Source organism: Orycteropus afer, unplaced genomic scaffold (assembly GCF_000298275.1).
Source record: "Orycteropus afer afer isolate SDZICR_OR568_19922 unplaced genomic scaffold, OryAfe1.0 scaffold00001, whole genome shotgun sequence".
Classification (NCBI taxonomy): domain Eukaryota; kingdom Metazoa; phylum Chordata; class Mammalia; order Tubulidentata; family Orycteropodidae; genus Orycteropus; species Orycteropus afer.
The window spans coordinates 3,988,992-4,010,518 of NW_006921588.1; the positions used below are offsets into that span (position 1 = coordinate 3,988,992).

At 38.5% G+C, this 21,527-nt stretch overlaps 1 protein-coding gene across 1 annotated transcript in view; it reads left to right on the top strand.

The window, feature by feature from the left end:
- STAT4 (signal transducer and activator of transcription 4) overlaps positions 1-21,527 on the top strand; it is a 140,311-nt gene that overhangs the window by 77,429 nt on the left and 41,355 nt on the right. Inside the window, exons 3-9 of the mRNA XM_007939151.2 lie at positions 1,357-1,455; positions 4,613-4,705; positions 12,407-12,485; positions 14,580-14,665; positions 15,318-15,469; positions 18,669-18,827; positions 19,702-19,794. Coding sequence (XP_007937342.1) covers positions 1,357-1,455; positions 4,613-4,705; positions 12,407-12,485; positions 14,580-14,665; positions 15,318-15,469; positions 18,669-18,827; positions 19,702-19,794 — 761 coding nt within the window. The remainder of the gene's footprint in view (positions 1-1,356; positions 1,456-4,612; positions 4,706-12,406; positions 12,486-14,579; positions 14,666-15,317; positions 15,470-18,668; positions 18,828-19,701; positions 19,795-21,527) is intronic.

A 21,527-nucleotide genomic window follows, 5' to 3' on the forward strand; every position in this document is an offset into this window, starting at 1 on the left:
ATGAAAATTAGTAGCCAGAACAAATTCCAACTAGGGAGAATTTGAAATTATTAATATGCAGAAATTGTTAACATGTCAACCATTAGTAATTTGGTATTCCTGCTTAACAGGGTTATTTTAATGTAATTATATTCTGACTTTTGGTCATATTTCTTTTATTCTTTCCCTTTTAGAACTTTCTGATTTAAAGGAAAAAGTTTTGAAGCTGTAGATATGAAGAAGCATGAATCCAGATTGGCATATACCTAGTTTTATAGCTAAAAGTTAGTTATCACACATTGTCTAATAGAATTGTGGCACTAGGCAAGCCAATAAAAATGTTTCCAGCCAATAACCTAATTTTTGCCCTAGAGAGATCCTTTGGTTTACCAATTCATATAATTTACTTTTGATTGTTAGTTTTCCACTCTATGGATTATTATTGTTTCTGCTATTGACCTTTTGGCCATTTCATGGACAATTAGCACCTCCTTCAGAGAGAGGGCATAGGGGAAACTAAACAAGTGCACTTGTTTATTGTGCTTCTTGTTAATCTAGCTTTGGAAAAACATTATTGTTGTTGTTATTTGCCATTGAGTCAGCCCTGACTCATAGCGACCCCTCCTTGGGTTTCCGAGGCAGTATCACTATGGAAGTAGGATTGCCCAACCTTCCTTCCGAGGAGTGGCTGGTGGGTTTGAACCGCCAGCCTTCTGGTTAGCAGTCAAGTGCCTTAGGCACTATGCTACCAGAGCTCCTAAAACAAAGAAATTCAACACATTTGAGTCAGTCCTGTAAACCAAGGTTAGCAAACTCAGACATCTACAAGGCCAATAGGTAAGGGAAATGAGTACTTGGGTCACTCATCGGTGGGCACTATAGCAGATCTGGACAGTACGTACCCTCCCTGATGGGTTCAAGTATTTTCACTTCAACACCTGCATGATGGCTGAATTAGGCCCACAGGCTTCCAGTTTACAATATCGGTACCTACATAACCTTGATAATCAATGGTACATATCCTTAGATGTCATAAAAACATTATTGTTGAAATGCATGGTATTTTTTTCATTCTACTATATTAAGTTATGAAAGAGCTTTGGTTGGGCAGTACCTAAGGCATTTGACTGTTGACCAGAAGGTTGGCGGTTCAAAGCCAATAGCCACTCCAGAAGAAAATAGGGCAATCTACTTTCGTAAAGATTTGCTACCTTGGAAACCCAATGAAGGTCGCTATGAGTTGGAATTGACTGGGTGGCAGTGGGTTTGGTTTTGGTTTTTCATTGGGAGTAGACAGTGATATGCAAGCACTGACATTTTACAATGATACATGTATTTAAACTTTATTTTGATTGTTTTGCTTTTTATGTTTTTCAGGGAAAGTTCCATGGAAATCCAATGCACGTAGCTGTGGTTATTTCAAATTGTTTAAGGGAAGAGAGGAGAATATTAGCTGCAGCCAACATGCCTGTCCAGGTAATGGTATTTGAACTCTGTGATCTTGTTTTCATCTTAAACTCAGTTTTTCTCAAACAGAACATTTTACCTTTTTCTAAACCAACTTCTCCTACCATTTTAGTGATGCTTCCATCCTTTCTGGAATCAAGGTTTTGGAATCATCTTTGACTAGTTCCTTTTTCTCCATCTCCATGTTGAGATAATTACCAAGCCATTCATGTATTTACTCCTAAAAGTCTTTCTTATCTGCACCCCTTTTGTGGTGCCACTCATCTTGCTCCAGTCCAAGGTCTTACAACATCTGTCTAGAAATATAGTAACCCCCTCCTGAGGGGTTTCCTAACTGCCTTCACCATGTTTATCTTCATACACCAATCTTACTCAAAACCTTTCAGTAGCCCCCTATTCTTGCCCTAAAAATCTAAACTAATCCACAGGAAGGAATTTTATCCTACAGAAACTCCATCAAACTGGCTTGTTGACTGCTTGAGTGTACTTGGCCTGCCATAGTTTAGATTATGTTTTATCCCACCATCCTGAATGAATTCAGAGCCCATACAAAATAACCAGAAGAATTAATAAAGCCCTTAAGGAATATTTTTTCAGTTTATCCTTAGTAAAGGAACAGATAAATAAATAATCAATTTTCTAAATGATACCTTCCATGATTTAGTAAATCATACCATGATATTTGTTTTTGAAGATGCAAGTATATATTTTTAACTCTTAAAAATTCTCAGGTTTAGTTATTGTCAGGTTATGGTTACTTTTAGAGAAGTATAAAGTTTTAACGATTTACCCCTTTCTTCCTCTAAAAAGAGGAGAGATGGTATCATTATTATTTCATTTAAAATGTGAAGTATACTAAATTTCTAAAGAAAATATAATTTGATTCAATGCTTTATGGGTTAAAACTGAGATGATGGTTTTCTCAGCTATCTTTTTTTTTTTTTTTTAATCCCTCTCATCTCTAGTCATTTTAGCATTGTGTGTGTGTGTGTGCGCCTGTGCCCGTGTATGTATTGTTCCCATGAAATGTCAGCTATCAGTCAAATCGAAACATTCGTTTATTTGGGTACATGCCCATGAAAGTCACTTTGAAAATAATCTGTTAGGATGACATACCACCCCAAAAGAAGTATTTAAATTTCAAGTAGGTACACAAATAATAGAGGTTCAAATGACATAGAGAAAGCAAACTTAATCTTAGGAAATTTTATAAGACTTTACCAAACTGAAGAATATGCTGTAGTTGAAAGAACACTTGATCAAGAGTCAAAGACAAGAGTTCACTTGAGGTTCTACCACTGATTTGCTTTGCAGCTTAGTCATCAACCTTTCTAACCATCACTCTCCACCCCTTAACTGTAAGGAGAAGGAATTGCTTACATCTCTAACTCATCTCTAGATATCTATCTGACTTTATTTCTAATGACCATGCTCAAGGTTAGATTATTAGAGCTGCCAAGAAACTGTCCTTGGGAATGTAGGGGGATCAGAGTTTAACAGTGGTTACCAGGGGTGGGAAGAAGGGGGAAGAGAGGAATCTTTGTTTAGCTAGTACTGAGTTTCTGTTTATAGGGGTGTAAAATATAGCAATGAATGTTAGTGAGGGCTGCACATGATTGATGTAATTGGTTTCATTTAATTGTACAAGTGAAAAATGTTCAGTGGGCAAGTATTGTGTTACCCATTATTTTATAACAATTAAAAAAAAAGAAGAAAGAAAGAAATGGTGCTTGGAAAAGCTGGTTAGCCATTCAGTTTATTTTTTCTTTTTTTCCTGGCTTTCTTTTATTTTTAATTTTTGTTGTGATTCAGGTAGAAGTTTACAGAGTATATTGGTTTTCCATTCAACAATCCATACACATTCTGTTTTGTGGCATTTACTGCAATCCCCAGCCTGGAATAGCATTCTTCTCGATTCCTTCTTGTCCACCCTGCCCCAGGCCCTTCCTTCCCATCCTCTCCCAGCTTCCTAGCTCCATTCCTAGGCAAATGCGTCCTCTTGGTCATATGGTTTATTGTTTCATGAGTGCTTACCCTCCTGAACTGTTTGTTTTCTTTAGTAAACTCCCTTTTGTTGTAATGTAAAATAAATTTTATCTAACAGATTCAATACCTACAATTCTGAATTTATAGGACCAGCTTTATGTCGTTTATGCTGTACTAATTTTTAAATTACATGAATTAGTTTTTATAGACTTTCAAAAGTAATTTAAGTCTACTGTAGAAAGTTAGGAATTTTTTAAATAGAAAATCATCTGTAATTCAACTATTCAGTTATCCACTGATAGTATTCTGGTGTTTGTGTTCTTTCAATCATATGTACTCAAGTGTATTTGCCTACACATATATCTATGCATTTATGTAGATATACTATTCTGTGTATATTCATATATATGCACACACTTATAGGCAATTGAGAGCATAATTAAATACTGTTTTTACAATCTACTCTGGGAGCTCTGGTAGCATAGTGCCTAAGGCACTTGACTGCTAACGAGAAGGCTGGCTGTTCAAACCCACTAGCCACTCCTCAGAAGGAAGATGAGGCAATCTACTTCTGTAGTGATACTGCCTCGGAAACCTAAGGAGGGGTTGCTATGAGTTGAGTCCGACTCGGCCGCATATAACAACAACAACAACATAATCTACTCTATTCCTTAACAATTTAAGTGGCTCTGGCATTTGACTGCTAACCAGAAGGCTGGCAGTTCAAACCCACCAGCTACTCCTCACAAGGAAGATGAAGCAATCTACTTCCGTAGTGATACTACCTCACAAACCCAAAGAGAGGTCGCTATGAGTTGGATCTGACTCGATGGCAGTGAGTTTGGTTTATTTGTTTGTTTGTTGTTGTTACATGCCATCGAGTTATCTCATAGCAACCCTATGCACAGCAGAACCAAACACTGCCTGTCCCACGCCAGCTCCACGATCCTTGCTACACTTAAGCCCATCGCTGTAGCCCCTGTGTCAGTCCATCTCATTGAGGGCATTCCTCTCTTTTGTCAACCCTCCACCTTACCAAGCATATGGCATAATTTTTAATGGATAGAGTTTTTCCTATCATATTGATCCAAACCTCAGTTCAAAGTAATTCTTATATATCACATACATTATAAATAAGTTTTATCAACATTAATGAAATTTCAAGACATTCTGTTTCCAGGGACCCCTGGAGAAATCATTACAAAGTTCTTTGGTTTCGGAAAGACAGAGGAATGTGGAGCACAAAGTGGCTGCCATTAAAAACAGTGTTCAGGTGAGTGATCTTAGAGATAACATGGAAAGGCTATCTATATAAAATACAATGCTAATTTTACTTTTGAAAAGTTACATAGCATTTACATCCTTTATAAAATAATAATTATATAAAACTAAGTGAACTGTAGATGTTTAAGGGTAAAATGACCCATATGCTGTCTGATATGAAGACAGAGGTTTTAAATAATCATCTTGCTGATCATTTCTTTTCAGACTTCTGATTTAGTGACCCTCTATAACAAGTAGTCCAGGACTTGGAAGCTGCTTTTCCCTTGGGTGTGGCTCTATAGTGAGGCTAGGCCCAAGGTTGGTGGCCCAGGGCTGGGAGCTGCTTTTCACTTGGGGGCAGCTCTACATTAAGGCTGGGACCTGAGGAAGGCAGGCCCAGGGCTTGGAGGCTGCTTTTCGCTTAGGTGTGGCTCTATTTTAAGCCCAGGGCCCAAGGTAGGTGGATCCAGGGCTGGGGGCTGCTTTTCACTTGGGGATGGCTCTATTTAAGGCCGGGGCTGGAAATAGGTGGGCCAGAGCTTGGGGGTTGCTTTTCACTTCTGGGGGCTCTATTTTAAGGCCATTGTCCGAGGTTGGCAGTTACAGAAGGGTTATGAACAACTAAGGGAGACAAGCTTTTCTGTCAGTTTGTCATCCTGTGGTGGCTTACGTGTTGCTGTGAGGCTGGAGGCTATGCCACCATGTTGCAAAATGCCAGCAGGGTTACCTATGGTATGCAGGTTTCAGCAGAGCTTCTGGGCTAATACAGACTCAGAAAAAGAAAGAGGCCATCCACTTCTCAAATAATTGGTCAGTGAAAACGTTATGAATTGCAGTGAAACACTGTCTGTATATTACTGGAAAACTTTATGAACAGCCCTGAAACATTGTCCAATATAGTGCTGGAAGATGAGTCCATCAGGTCAGAAGGCACTCAAAATTTAACGGGGGAAGAGCTGACTCCTCAGAGTAGAGATGACCTTAATGATATGGATGGAGTAAAGCTTTCAGTACCTCCATTGGCTGATGTGGCACAACTCAAAATGCATAGAAACAGATGCAAACATCCAATAATAATTGACACATGGAATGTACAAAGTATGAGTCTAGAAAAATTGGAAGTTGTCAAAAATGAAATGGAATGCATAAAGATTGATATCCTAAGCATTGGCTGAAATGGACTGATTTTTGCCATTTTGAATCAGACAACTATATGATCTATATGCCAGGAATGACAAAGAGGAGTGGTGTGGCATTCATAGTCACAAAGAATGTTCAAGATCTTTCCTAAAGTACAACGCTGTCAGTGATAGGATAATATCCATACACCTACAAAGAAGACCAGTTAATATTACTATTATCCAAATTTATGCACCAACCACCAAAGCCAAGGATGAGGAAATTGAAGATCTCTACCAACTTCTGCAGTCTGAAATTGACTGAATATGCAATCAAGATGTGTTCATTATCACTGGTGACTGGAATGTAAATGTTGGAAACAAAGAAGAGTTTTTGATAGTTGGAAAATATGGCCTTGGTGAGAGAAATAACATTGGAGAGTGCACAATAGAATTTTGCAAGACCAACAACTTATTCATCACAAATACCTTTTTTCAACAACATAAGTGACGACTATATACATGGACTTCACCAGATGGCATACACAGTGTGGTAGTTAAAGTTGTATGTCAACTTGGCTAGGCCTGGTTGAGTGGCTGGACAGCTGGATGTAGTATTCCCCATGATGAGACTGGTAATCAACTCCATGGTGGAGTCTACTGGGAGCAGCTGAGTAGCTGCCTTTGGGCATGTGGTCTGCTTCCTGTATATAAGTAGCAGCTTTGGGAACGGTCTCTAGGTTAAGGCACCTTGAACCCTGCATGTAGTTGTGTCATTGTTTAGCAGCCTGCCATGCTCCGCAGACCTTGAGACTTCCAATGGACTTAAATTAATGGCCTGCCGTGTGGTTCGGTAACATTAGGACTGCATCTTTTTACTTGTCAACCTTGGGTTTGTCAGCCTCAGCAGCCAGAAGCTGAGTGAAGGAAAGCCTCTAGCTTCAGTGGGCTGGGATCAGGAGGCAGAGCTGCAACCCAAGTTTGAGGGGCTTTCACCCAGCCCCTAGAGCCTGGCACATCATCCATGAAGAAAGCAAGAGGTCGTTAAAAAGACAAGAAAGGAAGAAAAGACCATAATGGATGTCAGAAGGGACTCTGAAACTTGCCCTTGAGCAGAGAGTAGCTAAAGCAAATGGAAGAAATGACAAGATAATAGAGCTGAAACAGAAGATTTCAAAGAGCAGCTCGAGCAGACAAAGCCAGTTAGTATAATGAAATGTGCAAAGACCTGGAGTTAGAAAACCAAAAGCGAAGAACATGCTCAGAATTTCTCAAGCTGAAAGAACTGAAGAAAAAATTCAAGCTTCGAGTTGCAATATTGAAAGATTCTATGGGCACAATATTGAATGATGCAAGAAGCATCAAAAGAAGATGAAAGGAATATACAGAGTTACTGTACCAAAAAGAACTGGATGTTCATCCATTTCAGGAGGTAGCATATGATCAAGAACCAATGGTAGTGAAGGAAGAAGTCAAAGTTGCACTGAAGGATTGGCAAAGAACAAAGGTCCAGGAATTGACTGAAAACCCATTGAGATGTTTCAACAAACGGATGCCTTGCTGGAGGCACTCGCTCAGATATGCCAAGAAATTTGGAAGACTGCTACCTGGCCAACTGACTGGAAGAGATCCATATTTGTACCCATTCCAAAGAAAGGTGATCCCACAGAATGTGGAAATTGTTGAACAATTTCATTAATATCACACACAAGTAAAATCTTACTGAAGATAATTCAAAAACAGTTGCAGCAGTATATTGACAGAGAGCTTCCAGAAATGCAAGCTGGATTCAGAAGAGGATGTGGAATGAGGGGTGTCATTGCTGATGTCAGATGGCTCTTAGCTGAAAGAAAAGAACACCAGAAATATATTTACTTATGTTTTATTGACTATGCACAGGCATGTGATTGTGTAGATCATAACAAATTATGGATAACATTGAGAAGAATGGGAATTTCAGAACACTTGATTGTAATCATGAGGAACCTGTACATAGACCAGGAGACTGTCGTTCAAACAGAACAAGGGGATATCGCATCGTTCGAAATCAAGAAGGGAATGTGTCAAGGTTGTATCCTTTCACCGTACTTATTCAACTTGCAGGCTGAGCAAATAATCCAAGAAACTGAATTATATGAAGAACAACATCACATCAGGATTGGAAGAAGACTCATTAACAACCTGCAATACACAGATGGCACAACTTTGCTTGCTGAAAGTGAGGATGACTTGAATCACTTACTGATGAAGATTAAAGACTACAGTCTGCAGTATGGATTACACCTCAATACAAAGAAAACAAAAATCCTCACAACTGGTCTGTGGTGCTTAAGTTTGTGTGTCAATGTGGCTGGGCCTGGTTGAATGGCTGGGCAGCTGAACGTAGTTGTTCCCCATGATGAGATTGGTAATTAATTTCATGGTGGAATCTATTGGAGCAGCTGAGTAGCTGCTTTGGATATGTGGTCTGCTCCCTGTATATAAGAAACAGCTTTGGGTATGGTCTCTAGTTTATGGCACACTTGAACCCTACATGTAGCCGTGTCATTGTTCAGCAGCCTGCCATGCTCTGCCGACCTTGGAACTTTCAATGGACTTGAATTAATGGCTTGCTATGTTGTTTGGTAACATCAAGACTGTGCCTTTTTACTTGTCAACCTTGGGCTTGTCATTCTCAGTAGCCAGCAGCTGAGTGAAGAAAAGCCTCCAGCTCCAGTGGGCCAGGAGCAGGAGGCAGAGCTGAAGCCCAAGGTTGAGGGGCTTTCACACAGCCCCTAGAGTCTGCCACTTGGAACTTGGACTTCTAGCCTCCAAAAACTGTAAGACGACAAACTCCTGTTTCTTCAAGCCATCCCATTTGTGGTATATTCCTGTCAGAGCAGCACTAGGTAACCAGAACATAGTCTGATAAACAGCTTCACCATGGATGGAGAAAAGATTGAAATTGTCAAGGATTTCATATTACATGGTTCTACAATCAACACCAATGGAAGCAGCAGTCAGGACATCAGACGATGTATTGCATTGGGCAAATCTGCTGCAAAAGACCTCTTTCAAGTGATTAAGAGCAAAGATGTCTCCTTGAAGACTAAGGTGAGCTTAACCTAAGCCATGGTATTTTCAATTGCTTCATATGCATTTGAGAGCTGGATAATGAATAAGAAAGACCAAAAAAGTTGTGGTGTTGGAAAAGAATGCTAAGAGTCCATGGTCTGCTAAAAGGACTAACAAATCTGTCCTGGAAGAAGTATAGCCAGAATGCTCCTTGGAAGTGAGAATGGCCAGACTTTATCTCACCTACTTAGTGGCTGCAACGATGTGCTTAGGTATAGCAAGGATCATAAGGCTGGCACAAGACCAGCCAGTGTTTCGTTCTGCCATGCATAGGGTTGCTATGAGTCAGCGACGACTCAAGCACACCTAACAACAACTATAACAAGTTAAATATGCATTCAAAAGTGTATGCTAATGTTGTTGCTAGAAAGAATTAGGTTCTCAGGTTGACCTGGGACAAAGTGTCCTGGCATATTATAAGGTAAAACCAAGAGCACTACTGATTCTACAAGTGTGAAAAGTCAGGTGATGATTCCCTTATTATAATGAGAATATTTAAGCATTCTAATCAAGCATGCAGATAGATTTTGCATCCAGCACAAGTTCCTTTAGTTCTAAAGAAGTATGGTAGCAGAAGCCCACCTTTTGGAGGCCAATCAGATACTTTAGTCAGGCATAAACACCTGTTCATCAGCTGCTGTGTAATAGCTTCTTCAGAGAATTGCTTCTGGTGGTTACATAGGGTTACAAAATGCCACATCCCTTGCCTCAGAGTGGTGGTAATTGTGGTGAAGGTCATGCCCCAGAGCTCCTCAAGCTAGACCCCGGCTGGGACCATGTCCTTGCTTAGCTCCTTCCCCTGCCCGTTCCCACTTCCTGTACTCACATCCTTTCTTCTGAGTGCCAATAAATCATATGGACCTGATGACTAACCCTAGCTCCGATTCCAAATGTGATCCATATTGCAAAACAATGCTTACTTATCAATAAGCGTTACATCATAACCTGCTACTCTGTGGAATGTTTTGAAATGTCACATTTTTGTACACATTCTCAGCCATCATGAGAGATTTTAAAGGTCACTGCTGGGTGTTTCTGCACTTTGCAATTACTGACACAATCTGAAAGCCTTTTAATTACTTACTATTGAGTTATGGCATTGTTTTAATATGCTTTTCATAAGAAGATTCTGCAAGATATCACCTTCTTTTACCTTTTCATTAATTTTAACATAAAAAAATAAAAACCCTGTCTATTTCTGCCTCATAACTGTTTTATTTTATTATGCATGTGGGTTCCCTGACTTTTAGGATCCCATAGCTTTCCACTCTTATTTGCCCTTCAGCAACTTAACTTGTTAGGAAATGCCCCAAGTGGTATTATATAAAGAAAACTAGATTAGCCTGGCTTTGAATTTTAGCTTGAGTATTACTGCTCTGGCGTAATGCCTAAGGTATTCGACTGCTAACCAGAAGGCCAGCAGTTCAAACCCACCAGCCACTCCTCGGAAGGAAGATTGGGCAATCTACTTCTGTAGAGATACAGCCTGGAAACCCAAAGAAGGGTCACTATGAGTCAGATCCGACTCCACAGCAGTGAGTTTTGTTTTTTGGTTTTTGAGAATTTGATACTTTTTTCTAACTAATAATTTAGCTGTTTGAAATTTGGAATCTGTGGAGAAGGGCAGGAAGAAGGCATATATTTCCTTAGAGGAGATTTCTTGGAATAAGTAGGCAGTAGGAAGTTTAGTTTTCTAAGAAGAAAGGGAAACAATGGTCTAAATTTGGTTGAGTGGGTCACTGTCAGTCTGCCAGACTTCTAAACCAAACTCCATCACTGAGTGGCTTATGACTTTGGGCAAGTAAGAAAATAATTATTATATTTATTTACTTCCCATCTCAAAGACTTAAAAACACTCTGAGGTCAAGTGTTTCTTCATCTCTAAAAGAGAAGGGAAGCTACTTCATTGGATTATCATGAGGATTAAGTGAGATAATATATAAAAAGCCATTAGCCCAAATCTTGACGCTGAATACACTGAAACCTATGAGAGCTGGAAGTCAATGGTACTTCCTTGTTTTTCTGGGTCTTGCAAGTTTGCCACCTTTGACAGGGTGTAGTCTTATCATTTTTATCACTTATTTTAGTGGAAAATATTTTATTTTTTTCTCTCTGGCAGGTTTCCATCTTACACAGGTTCCAGCTTTCACACGTTTTACTGTTATATCTGAGCAGAAAAACATAAGGTTTCAAGAATAAAAATTCAGTTCCAACTCACAGTGAGTCTATAGGACAGAGCAGAACAGCCCCATAGGTTTTCTAAGTATGTGATGTTTACAGAAGCAGACAGTCACATCTTTTCCTCTGCAGAGTGGCTGGTGGGTTTCAACCATCGACCTTTTGGTTAGCAGGCAAGGTGCACCACCAGGGCTCTTTAAATAGTAAGGTAAAAATCTCAAAGAAATAGAACATGCAGAGGAAGCATAATTTTTTTTTCCTTCTTCTAAGAAATGGAGAGGAAAAAATATTTAGGTGGAATTGTCATAAACTACCATTAGAATGAAGACTGTTCTAGTTATCTAGTGTCGCTCTGACAAGAGTATACCACAAATGGGGTGGCTTGAAGAAACACGAGTTTATTCTCTTACAGTTTGGAGGCTTTAAGTACGAACTCAAGGTGCCAGCCTCTAGGGGCTAGATGAAAGCTCCTCGACCTTGGGCTTCAGCTCTGCCTCCTGCTTCCGGCCCACTGGAGCTAGAGGCTTTTCTTCACTCAGCTGCTGGCTGCTGAGGCTGAGAAGACCAAGGATGACAAGTCAAAAGGCACAGTCCTGACGTTACCAAACTACACATCAAGCCATTAATTCAAGTCCATTGAAAGTCCCAAGGTTGGTAGAGCATGGCAGGCTGCTGAACAATGACACGGCTACATGCAGGGTTCAAGTGTGCCATAAGCTAGAGACTGTTCCCCAAGGCTTCTCCTTATATACAGGAAGCAGACCACATCCCAAAGGCAACTACTCAGTTGCTTGTGGTTGATCCCACCATGTAGTTGATTACCAGTCTCATCATGGGGAATACTACATCCAGCTGCCCAGCCACTCAACCAAGCTCAGCCAAGTTGACACACAAACTTAACTACCAAAAAGACATTAGCTGAAAAGTGATAGTACATTAATACAAACTTATATGGAACTACTGAAGAGTTCTAAGATGGGAAAAGTATATTTTCAGGTGAGAAAAAAGAAAAAAGTATGTACTACTAATAACACTTGGAATGAATTGAGAAGTGAGAGGTAAGATACTGCAATATTTCCAAACAGGAAAATAAACTAGTTGGAAGAGTAAGTATAGTCTGGTTCTTCCAGCATTACATATTTAACTTTCATAGGAATTAGCTCTTCAGAAATGTAGGTTCAGTACATTAGTCCTTGGCTCCTAGTGGAGACTGAGTATGTCAGTGTACTTGGAAATACTTAGGTTGTTTCATTGACATGCCCACTTGTAACACCACAATATATGTTTTCTTTTGCAAAAAGATGACAGAACAAGACACCAAATATTTAGAAGACCTACAAGATGAATTTGACTACAGATATAAAACAATTCAGACAATGGGTAAGTTTTTGTTTTACCCATAATTCTACATAGCGACAAAAGGCAACATGACTCAGGTTTCTCCTTACTGACAGAATTGATAAATAACTGATCTGCTTCCCTCAGGGAGTTCTTTTATTGAATGAGAGGAGTGTTTATTTGTTCTGTTCCCTCTCCCTGGAACTAGAGTGTGCACTTATGTGTATGCTCTCTCCCTCCATATAAATGTATTTTTATCAACCAATTTAAAAGCAGATTATATTCCTCAGGAGACTTCACCCCTAAATACTTCAGCATGCATCTCTAAAAAAAAATCAAAACTTTCTCCTCTTGAGTCAAAATACAAGGTCACAACTAACAAAAGTAATAATAATGACCTAATAGCATCAGGGAATTACTAATATCTTCTCTACATGAATTTTTCTCAACTTGATTTTTTCAGGTTACAAAGTCAAAATGTGCTTCATAGAAAACATTTGGAAGATAGAAAAAAGTATCAAAAAACAAAAATTACATGCAATCTCTCTATCCACAGATAAATACTGTCAAAATGTTAGTGTATTTCTTTCCAGCCTTTCTCCTGTGTGTGTATATATTATTTTTTTCACAAAATTGAGATCATTTTACATATACACTTCTGTGTATCACTATCTTAAAATTTTATTTTAAAGTATTTACCCACGTCATGGAAGTCTTCCAAAACATAACTTTGTAAATGTTTAGATGGAAGGACACTACAATTTATTTGACTATCTCTTTGTGGTTAAACATAGAAGTTGTTTACAATTAGATTTTTTTTAAGAAATGGAGGGAAATAAGAATATATACAAGACCTAAGATTTACAATTAATAATGAATGGATAGTTTAAAGTGTGTTACAATAATGGGCCAATCAGCATAATTTGAATTAGGGTTTGATTAGTTAATAGGATTGCATCAGTATTAATTTGCTAGTTTTGATAATTGCCCTATGTTTCTATAAGGTATAAACATTAGAGGAAGCTGGGGAAAAGTGCTGGGGGTGGCGGCGCGGGAAATCCCTCTACTATTTTTTAAACTTTTTCTAATTTTAAAATTATTTCAAGGTAATTTTAAAAATAAATCATATACTTACATTTACAGAATTGTTTTTAACTATTGAAATGTTAGCTTGAAAGATATCTTGGAGGAAGCATGGAGGATTGAAGGAAGATACTAGGAAACTTGTTTATACCTTGCATAGGTGGGAAATGAGGTGTTTTTATTTGTGTTCTTATCCTGGCAAATTCATGCTGTCCTGACCTCCAAAAATGTTATTCAGAATATTTATGATTGTCTGCACGTTTTTTTCTTCAGGAGAAATGGCACAAATATGAGTTTAATCAGATTATCAAAGGGATGTCCATTGACCCCTATAAAGGTTTAGAACAAATTTAATCAAACATTACAGTTTCTTAAATGCAGCCTCATCCTGAATGTCATATATGAATTCCTAATTTTCAGAATTGGAATACAATAAAAACATACTAAATAATAAATTTATTCTTAACTTACTAAATTTTGAGTCAGTTTAATATTTTTTAGTACTTCATGTACATGAGGAAGAACAAACAATAATTTTATCACTTAAATCAACATATATTTAATTTTTTTTGTCCCACCCTCTTACAAGTGAAATGAAGGGTATATGGAAATCAAGCTATAGCCTTGCTGATGAAGAAGGAAAGTATTAGCTGATGAATTTTTGACTTGATAAAATGCTACATAAGCAGATTTTGCAACATATGGGAACTAGAAGTTAGTGATTTTTAGGATAATTACAACTAGGGAAGTTTCTAGAAATCATTGCTATTTGATAGGAAAATTCACCGGAACATTGTTCTGAGGCCTCTTTTTCACAATTGCACAGCTCAGATCAGCATTTTCAACCTTTACTTTTATAGACATGAGTGGTTAGTAGAAGCAATCACTTGGTATATGCATCTAGTAGCTCCTTTTAGGCCCTTGACACACTGGCCATGGCTCCTATCCTGGGCTGCTTTAGGATGGTGGATTGTGGCAGGGTTGGCCTTCAGGAAGGAGCAGAGGAACTTGACCCCGGAGAGAACTCTGGACCTGATCTCTTTTCCATTGCAGATCAGGGTGACAAGAACAATGTCCTGATGAATCAGGAAGTTTTGACTCTGCAAGAAATGCTTAATAGCCTTGACTTCAAGAGAAAGGTTAGTGAAGAATTTTAATTGGCCTTTTGCCTCTTGTTTTCCTCCTTTTCATAAACTTGGTCCTTCTGAAAAGAATCAAGCTCCTGGATTTTGTCAGTTTCATTTAATCTGATTGAATAAACCCAATGTTTCTAAGAGGAATATAATGCTGTTTGCTATGCTTGTTCACTGTGCCTCAAAAAAAATCCAGACAAAATCCTAATAAAAATGAATGAGTAAGAGTTCAAATTTTAGTTTGTGTTTGTTAGTACATGCATAAACATATTTACAAGACTGTAAATTAAATTTATAAACATTCTTTTCAGAAGCAGACTTGGTTTTATGACTTAACAATATTCAATATTATAGCCACAGGAGTTACAAATTCACCATATTTATACTGAAAGATATGAGAGTGTTAAACAGTGATTATGTTTCTTCCCTTGGGATTTTTTTACTTGTAATAATTCACTGAAAATATAGTGCTATGGCAAATAGAAGTTAATATTTGGTTAAATATATATGTGTGTGTATATATATATATATATATATATTTGGTCTAGGTTTTGACCAAGTCCTTATTTCCAGGTCAGACAAATCGTTTTACAGGTTGAGTTTTGAGTTACTGGTTGTTTCTCTTGAAAATCTTTTCAGTAGTCACCATTTCTTTTAGGAAACCCTCGGCAAGATGACACAGATAGTCAATGAAACGGACTTATTGATGAACACCATGCTAATAGAAGAGCTGCAAGACTGGAAAAGGCGCCAGCAAATCGCCTGCATTGGAGGTCCACTCCACAACGGGCTCGACCAGCTTCAAAACTGGTAAAACAAATTGACTTCAGATTCTAGTGAAAACCACAGGAAGTACAAAACTTCAGTGTCGTTCAGCCAGGGAACTACAAGCGTAGACCAGAGCACTCAACTCATTTAGTTTATTTATGGTTCATTAGCAGCTGGGAACACTAAGGTTGAAAACAAATAGATGTTACTGTATAAGTGTTCTTAATTTTTCTTCCTTTTGTAAAAATGAAGCATATATAGAATGTATAAGAATTGCTTAATATTCACATATAAGATCAACTTTAAAAGATTCAAACTAATTTTTAAGTCAGCAATACATTTTCTTTAAAAGCATAAAGAAACACTAGCTTAAAAAGCTTGAAGAAAGAAATTTCAATGCTTAAATGTTTATCTTAAGATATCAGAGTTAAGCATTAGTTCTGTGTTTTCAATATAGTCAGTGATTTACTTTTAAAATTAATAGAGAATCTTAAATGGTTAATACAATATGGTATCCTCTATATACATACACAGGAGCTCAGGTAGCATAGTGCCTAAGGCATTTGACTGCTAACCAGAAAGTTGGCGGTTCAACCCACCAGTCACTCCTCGGAAGGAAGGTTGGGCAATCTACCTCCAGAGTGATACCACCTCAGAAACCCAAGGAGGGGTCACTATGAGCGGGATCCAACTCCACGGCAGTGAGTTTGGTTTATATATGTAAACAATAGGAGCTCTGGTGGCATAGTGGGTAAGGCACTCAGTTGCTAACCCCAAGGTTGGCAGTTCAAACCCACCAGCTACTTCATGGAAGGAAGATGAGGCAACCTACTTCCATAACAATTTACAGCCTTGGAAACCTAAAGGGGGTCATTATGAGTTGGAATCGACTCAATGGCAGTGGTTTATATACGTATGCATATATGCACTCAAGTATAGATATATACTACTAACCTTTGCAGTAACAAAAAAAAAAGACAACGCACTGCCATGGAGTCAGATCCAACTCATAGCAACCCCTTCTTGGTTTTCCAAGGTGCTATCACTAGGGAAGTAGATTTCCCATCCTTCCTTTCAAGGAGCAGCTAGTGGGTTTGAGCCGCCAGCTTTCTGGTTAGCAGCCAAATGCCTTAGCCACTATGCCACCAGAGCTCCCAACCTTTGCAGTAGAAGATAAAAATATTGATAGATCTTTTCCCCTTATAAGTACAAAATAAAACTGATTGAAAGAAAAAATAGAATGGAAAAGGAAATATTCGGTTTAAATTCAAAATTGCTTTCTAAGAGTACCATTCAACACAATGGAAATAGAAGCACTCCTCGGAGATATGGCAAATTTGGTTCCAGACCACCACAATAAAGCAAATATTGCAATCAACCAAGTCACACCAACTTTTTGCTTTCCAAGTGCATATAAAAGTAATGTTTACATTATACTGTAGTCTATTAAGTGTGCAATAGCATTATGAAAAAGTTTGAAATATTGTGAGAATTACCAAAATGTGACATAGAGACAAAAAGTGAGTACATACTGTCAGAAAAATGGCACCCATGAAATTGCTCGATGCAGGGTTGCCACAAACCTAAATTGTAAAGAAAAAACTCAGTATCTGCAAAGCATAATAAAGTGCAGCTCAATAAAACAAAGTATGCCTGTGTACAGTCACTTATGTACTTTAACTAAGAGCTATACCCTGCCAGGCCAATTTCTCAAGAGAAACAAAGGATTGAGGCATTTTCACATATACTGATTTTCCTCAGTGAGAAACTTTGATTCTCTAACCTCTCTGTGCTTTATTATAAAGCCTTATGATACAAGTTTATTATAAAAATGAGGTAAGTCACAAAGGGGCAATAAAGAACTTAGCAAGTAATGGTGCTTATATCAAAAATCAGCACCTAGTTGCTCTTTGATAGTTCTTTGCACAACGTTTTGTGTGAAATAAATTTTAAGTAGAAAAAAGTGCTGTCAGGGCCAAATGGGCTTCTCAACTCAGATGAGACCTTCTGTCTCCTCTATGTATGGGGGCCCAGGTGCCTCATTTCAATTTCCCTCTTCCTTAGATTTCTACCCCAAGATTATCACACAGTAAAAAAGCCTCTAAGTACGTACCAGGGGCAGGCATTTCTACATAAATCTTTCTCCAGAAAAAGTCATTAATAATTTGACCTCTGGTGGCATAGTGCCAAGACATTTGACTGCTAACCAGAAGCCACCAGCCACTCCTGGAAAGGAAGACTGGGCAATCTACTTCTGTAGAGATACCACCTTGGAAATCCAAGGAGGGGTTGCTACGAGTTGATCGACGGCAGTGAGTTGGGGTTTTTTTTTTTTTTTTTTTTGTATTTAAAAACTTGTAAAAGATATATATATATGTATATTTGGGGGGTCACTTTCATATTTGTTTTTTTCCTTCAGTGTTCTTACACATAACATTCTTCATATTATATATAGGTTTAAATTTGTTCTTTCTTTGCCCTTTAAGCCAAAAAAAAAACCAAACTCACTGCGATCAAGTCGGATCCAACTCACAGCGACCCCTCCTTGGATTTCCAAAGCAGTATCACTACGGAAGTGGATTGCCCAACCTTCCTTCTGAGGAGTGGCTGATGGGTTTAAACTGTCAGCCTTCTGGTTAGCTGTCATATATAACCAATTTGTAAACAAAAGATAATTAAACAAAAAGGATTTGGTTCCAGATGTTGACAAATTTCATAAATGACTTCTTGTCTAAACTTGAAGTTACAAATTAGAAAACATTTCATATATATTATACATATTAGAGAAAAGATCGGTAACCAAAACCAAAACCCACTGCCATAGAGTCAATTCTGACTCCTAGTGACCCTATAGGACAGAATAGAACTGCCCCACAGGGTTTTCAAGGCTATAAATCTTTACAGAAGCAGACTGCCTCATGTTTCTCCCATGGAGCAAATGGTGTGTTGGAAACACTGACCTTTTGGTTAGCAGCCCAATGCTTTAACCACAGCATCACCAGAGCTCCTTAAAAGGTACAATGTTGCTGTTATGTGCTGTCCAGTCAGACCTGACTCATAGCAACCCCTCCTTGGGTTTAAAAGGTACATTAGGCAAGTAAAATACTTTCCCTTATATGAAATTAAGTGATAAATTTAATAATTATTTAATCATTTGATATTTGTTAAATGTGGTCAATTATTAAAATGGTCAGTGGTTAAATGGAATTACTATCTCCGGTCTTCATTTGTGGTTCAACAGCTTTACACTTTTGGCAGAAAGTCTTTTCCAACTCAGAAGGCAATTGGAGAAATTAGAGGAGCAGTCTACTAAAATGACATATGAAGGTGATCCCATCCCACTCCAAAGAGTGCACCTGCTAGAAAGAGTCACCTTCTTGATCTACAATCTTTTCAAGAAGTAAGTGAAGAGTTACCAATTTAAATGCCTCTTGGCATCTTCAGTCCTGTGGAATCATACGGACACCCTGCCTGGGGTTGTTGTGTGTTTTGGTGAAGGAGTGTCAGGGAAGTGTTAAACAAAGAGCATTGAGGTGAAGTGAATAGAGCCCCTAGAAAGTCCAGAAACCACTTTCTATTCTTCACTTTTTGTTCGACATTTTTCCCACCAGCTGGCTCAGTTTTCCATGAGCTAAGTTACTTCACCCACCTACACCTCAGTTTTCACATTTTTGAAGGAAAATCTCAGAGCTTTCTTCTTAGGTGAATAGCCAAGAAATGAATCTCATCTAAAGAGAAAAAAAAGTACTTCTCTCTACCAGAAACCATAATATTTAATTCAAAAATGAATTTAACTTTCTACTTTGCTTGTTGTTGTTGTTATGCGCCGTCAAGTCGGACCCAACTCATAGCGACCCCTCCTTGGGTTTCCAAGGTGGTATCACTACGGAAGTAGATTGCTCAACCTTCCTTCCAAGAAGTGCTGGTAGGTTTGAACCACCAGCCTTCTGGTTAGCAGTCAAGTGCCTTAGGCACTATGTTACTTTACTTAGGATGATAAAAATGGACCGGGGCTTTTATTTTTAATTCGAAGTGTAATTAAGAATTATTTACTATTGTTACTTAGGGACAATCTTCAGGCATCTTCCCATGTAATGGTAATTATTTACTAGACATTGTTGTAAAGACTTGAGCTTAATATTGAGGTTTGAACCTCTTCTAAGTGAAGAAAATTTGGACGTCGTGAGAGGACAGCATCCTGTTCCTCTGTGGTTTTCAGTCTGTCATTATTTTCAATGTTTTCGAATGATGCACTTTTTTTTCTTTTAATCTAGCTCCTTTGTGGTTGAACGACAGCCATGCATGCCAACCCACCCTCAGAGGCCAATGGTGCTGAAAACCCTCATTCAGTTCACTGTCAAGCTAAGGTAGGCAAAATGCAGTCTACTGTTTCATTTGTTTATGGAGCTACAGCCATTACCTCATCAACTTTGGTTTCTCTCATTGTGCTGTAATTTAACTACTCTTTATTGAATGCTTCTTGTGTGCCCAGCACTGAGGTACGATAAACCAAAGGAAAAGAAAAACAAATCAGTTGCAGTCAATTCTGACTCATGGTGACTCCATCTGTGTCAGATTAGACACATTCAATAGCTGATATTTCTGCAGTAAATTGCCAGAATTTTCTCCCGAAGTGCCTTTGGGTATGCTTTGAGTTAGCAGCTCAACACGACTGGAGCTACCCAGGAACTCCAGGGGACATAAAAATGTTAAGATGAGGACCTTACTTTTAAGAGCATCTCAATATAGATGAGGGATATTAGCATGAAAGTATAAAATCACAATATTGGGCAATCAGGGATTAACAGCTGGAAAGGTTGACTTGAGGGAAGACTGGAGAGAACAGAAAGGTTTTATGCCACTGTGGAAGAAGGGCCATGAGGGAAGAGCAGAGGGGGGGAAGAAGGAAGATTGTGGGGCAGTGAGACAAGAGAACAAAAAGCTTCCTGGATCTGTTTTGTGATGCTATGGAACAGGATGATAGAACTGAGCAAATAGCTTGGGGCAGATTATGGAAAGCCCTGGAGATTATTGAAGGAGCTCTGGTGGCATAGTGCCTAAGGCATTTGACTGCTAACCAGAAAGTTGGTGGTTCAAGCCATCAGCCCCTCCACTGAAGGAAGATGGGCAATCTATTTCCATAAAGATTTACCACGTTGGAAACCCAATGGGGTTGCTATGAATCAGAATCCACTTGATGGCAATGGGTTTGGTTTGGTTTTGGTTGAATATCTTACCCAGGAAATATAGTAGCACTTTCTTCTCCTGTGATTCTCTGATAGCTGGTTTATCGGATGTTCCACCAAAACTCTCAGCACCCAAATTTGCAGTATATCTTTATTGTGTACCCTGATTTAAAGACAGACTTTTGTGTTATTGTTGCTTTGTTTTATCTGTGTGTTTGATTCCGTCCATGAGCAATCAAAACCTAATGTTTTCCCTTGTTGTTGTTGTTATATGCCATCGAGTCAGACTTTACTCATAGCGACCCCTCCTTGGGTTTCCAAGGCAGTATCACTACAGAAGTAGATTGCCCTACCTTCCTTCCCAGGAGTGGCTGGTGGATTTGAACCACTAGCCTTCCGGTTAGCAGTCAAGTGCCTTAGGCATTATGCTACCAGAGCTCCCAATGTTTTACTTAGTGACATTTAAAACAATGACTTTGAGTTCTAAATTTCAAAAATTTCCATCATGCCTCAAGTACCAACACCTAAACCTTTAAATTCCTGATTACTGGGTCACCATGGAAAGACTAATGCATCACAAGGTGATGATTCCAAGGTAAAGAGTGATTTAGGGGTCCCATCATAGAGTCCCCAATTACATATCATTCTTGGAACTTCATTTTTAAAAAGGAAGGCATTTGTCTTTAGTTTGCAGTGCAAAGATTTAAGAACCAAAAAAAAGGCAGAAGTAAGCAATGTTCCCTTTTAAAGGTTTATTCTTTTTAAAAGTTGTTTAGTCCTATTCTCCAACTCTATATAACCCAGAAGACTAAAAATAAAGTGAAATATGATGGAGAGATGCAGGACATCTTGCTTCTCCTTGATGCACCTCCATAGGTGATATGGTGAGTCTAAGACACTCTTAAGGATGAAAA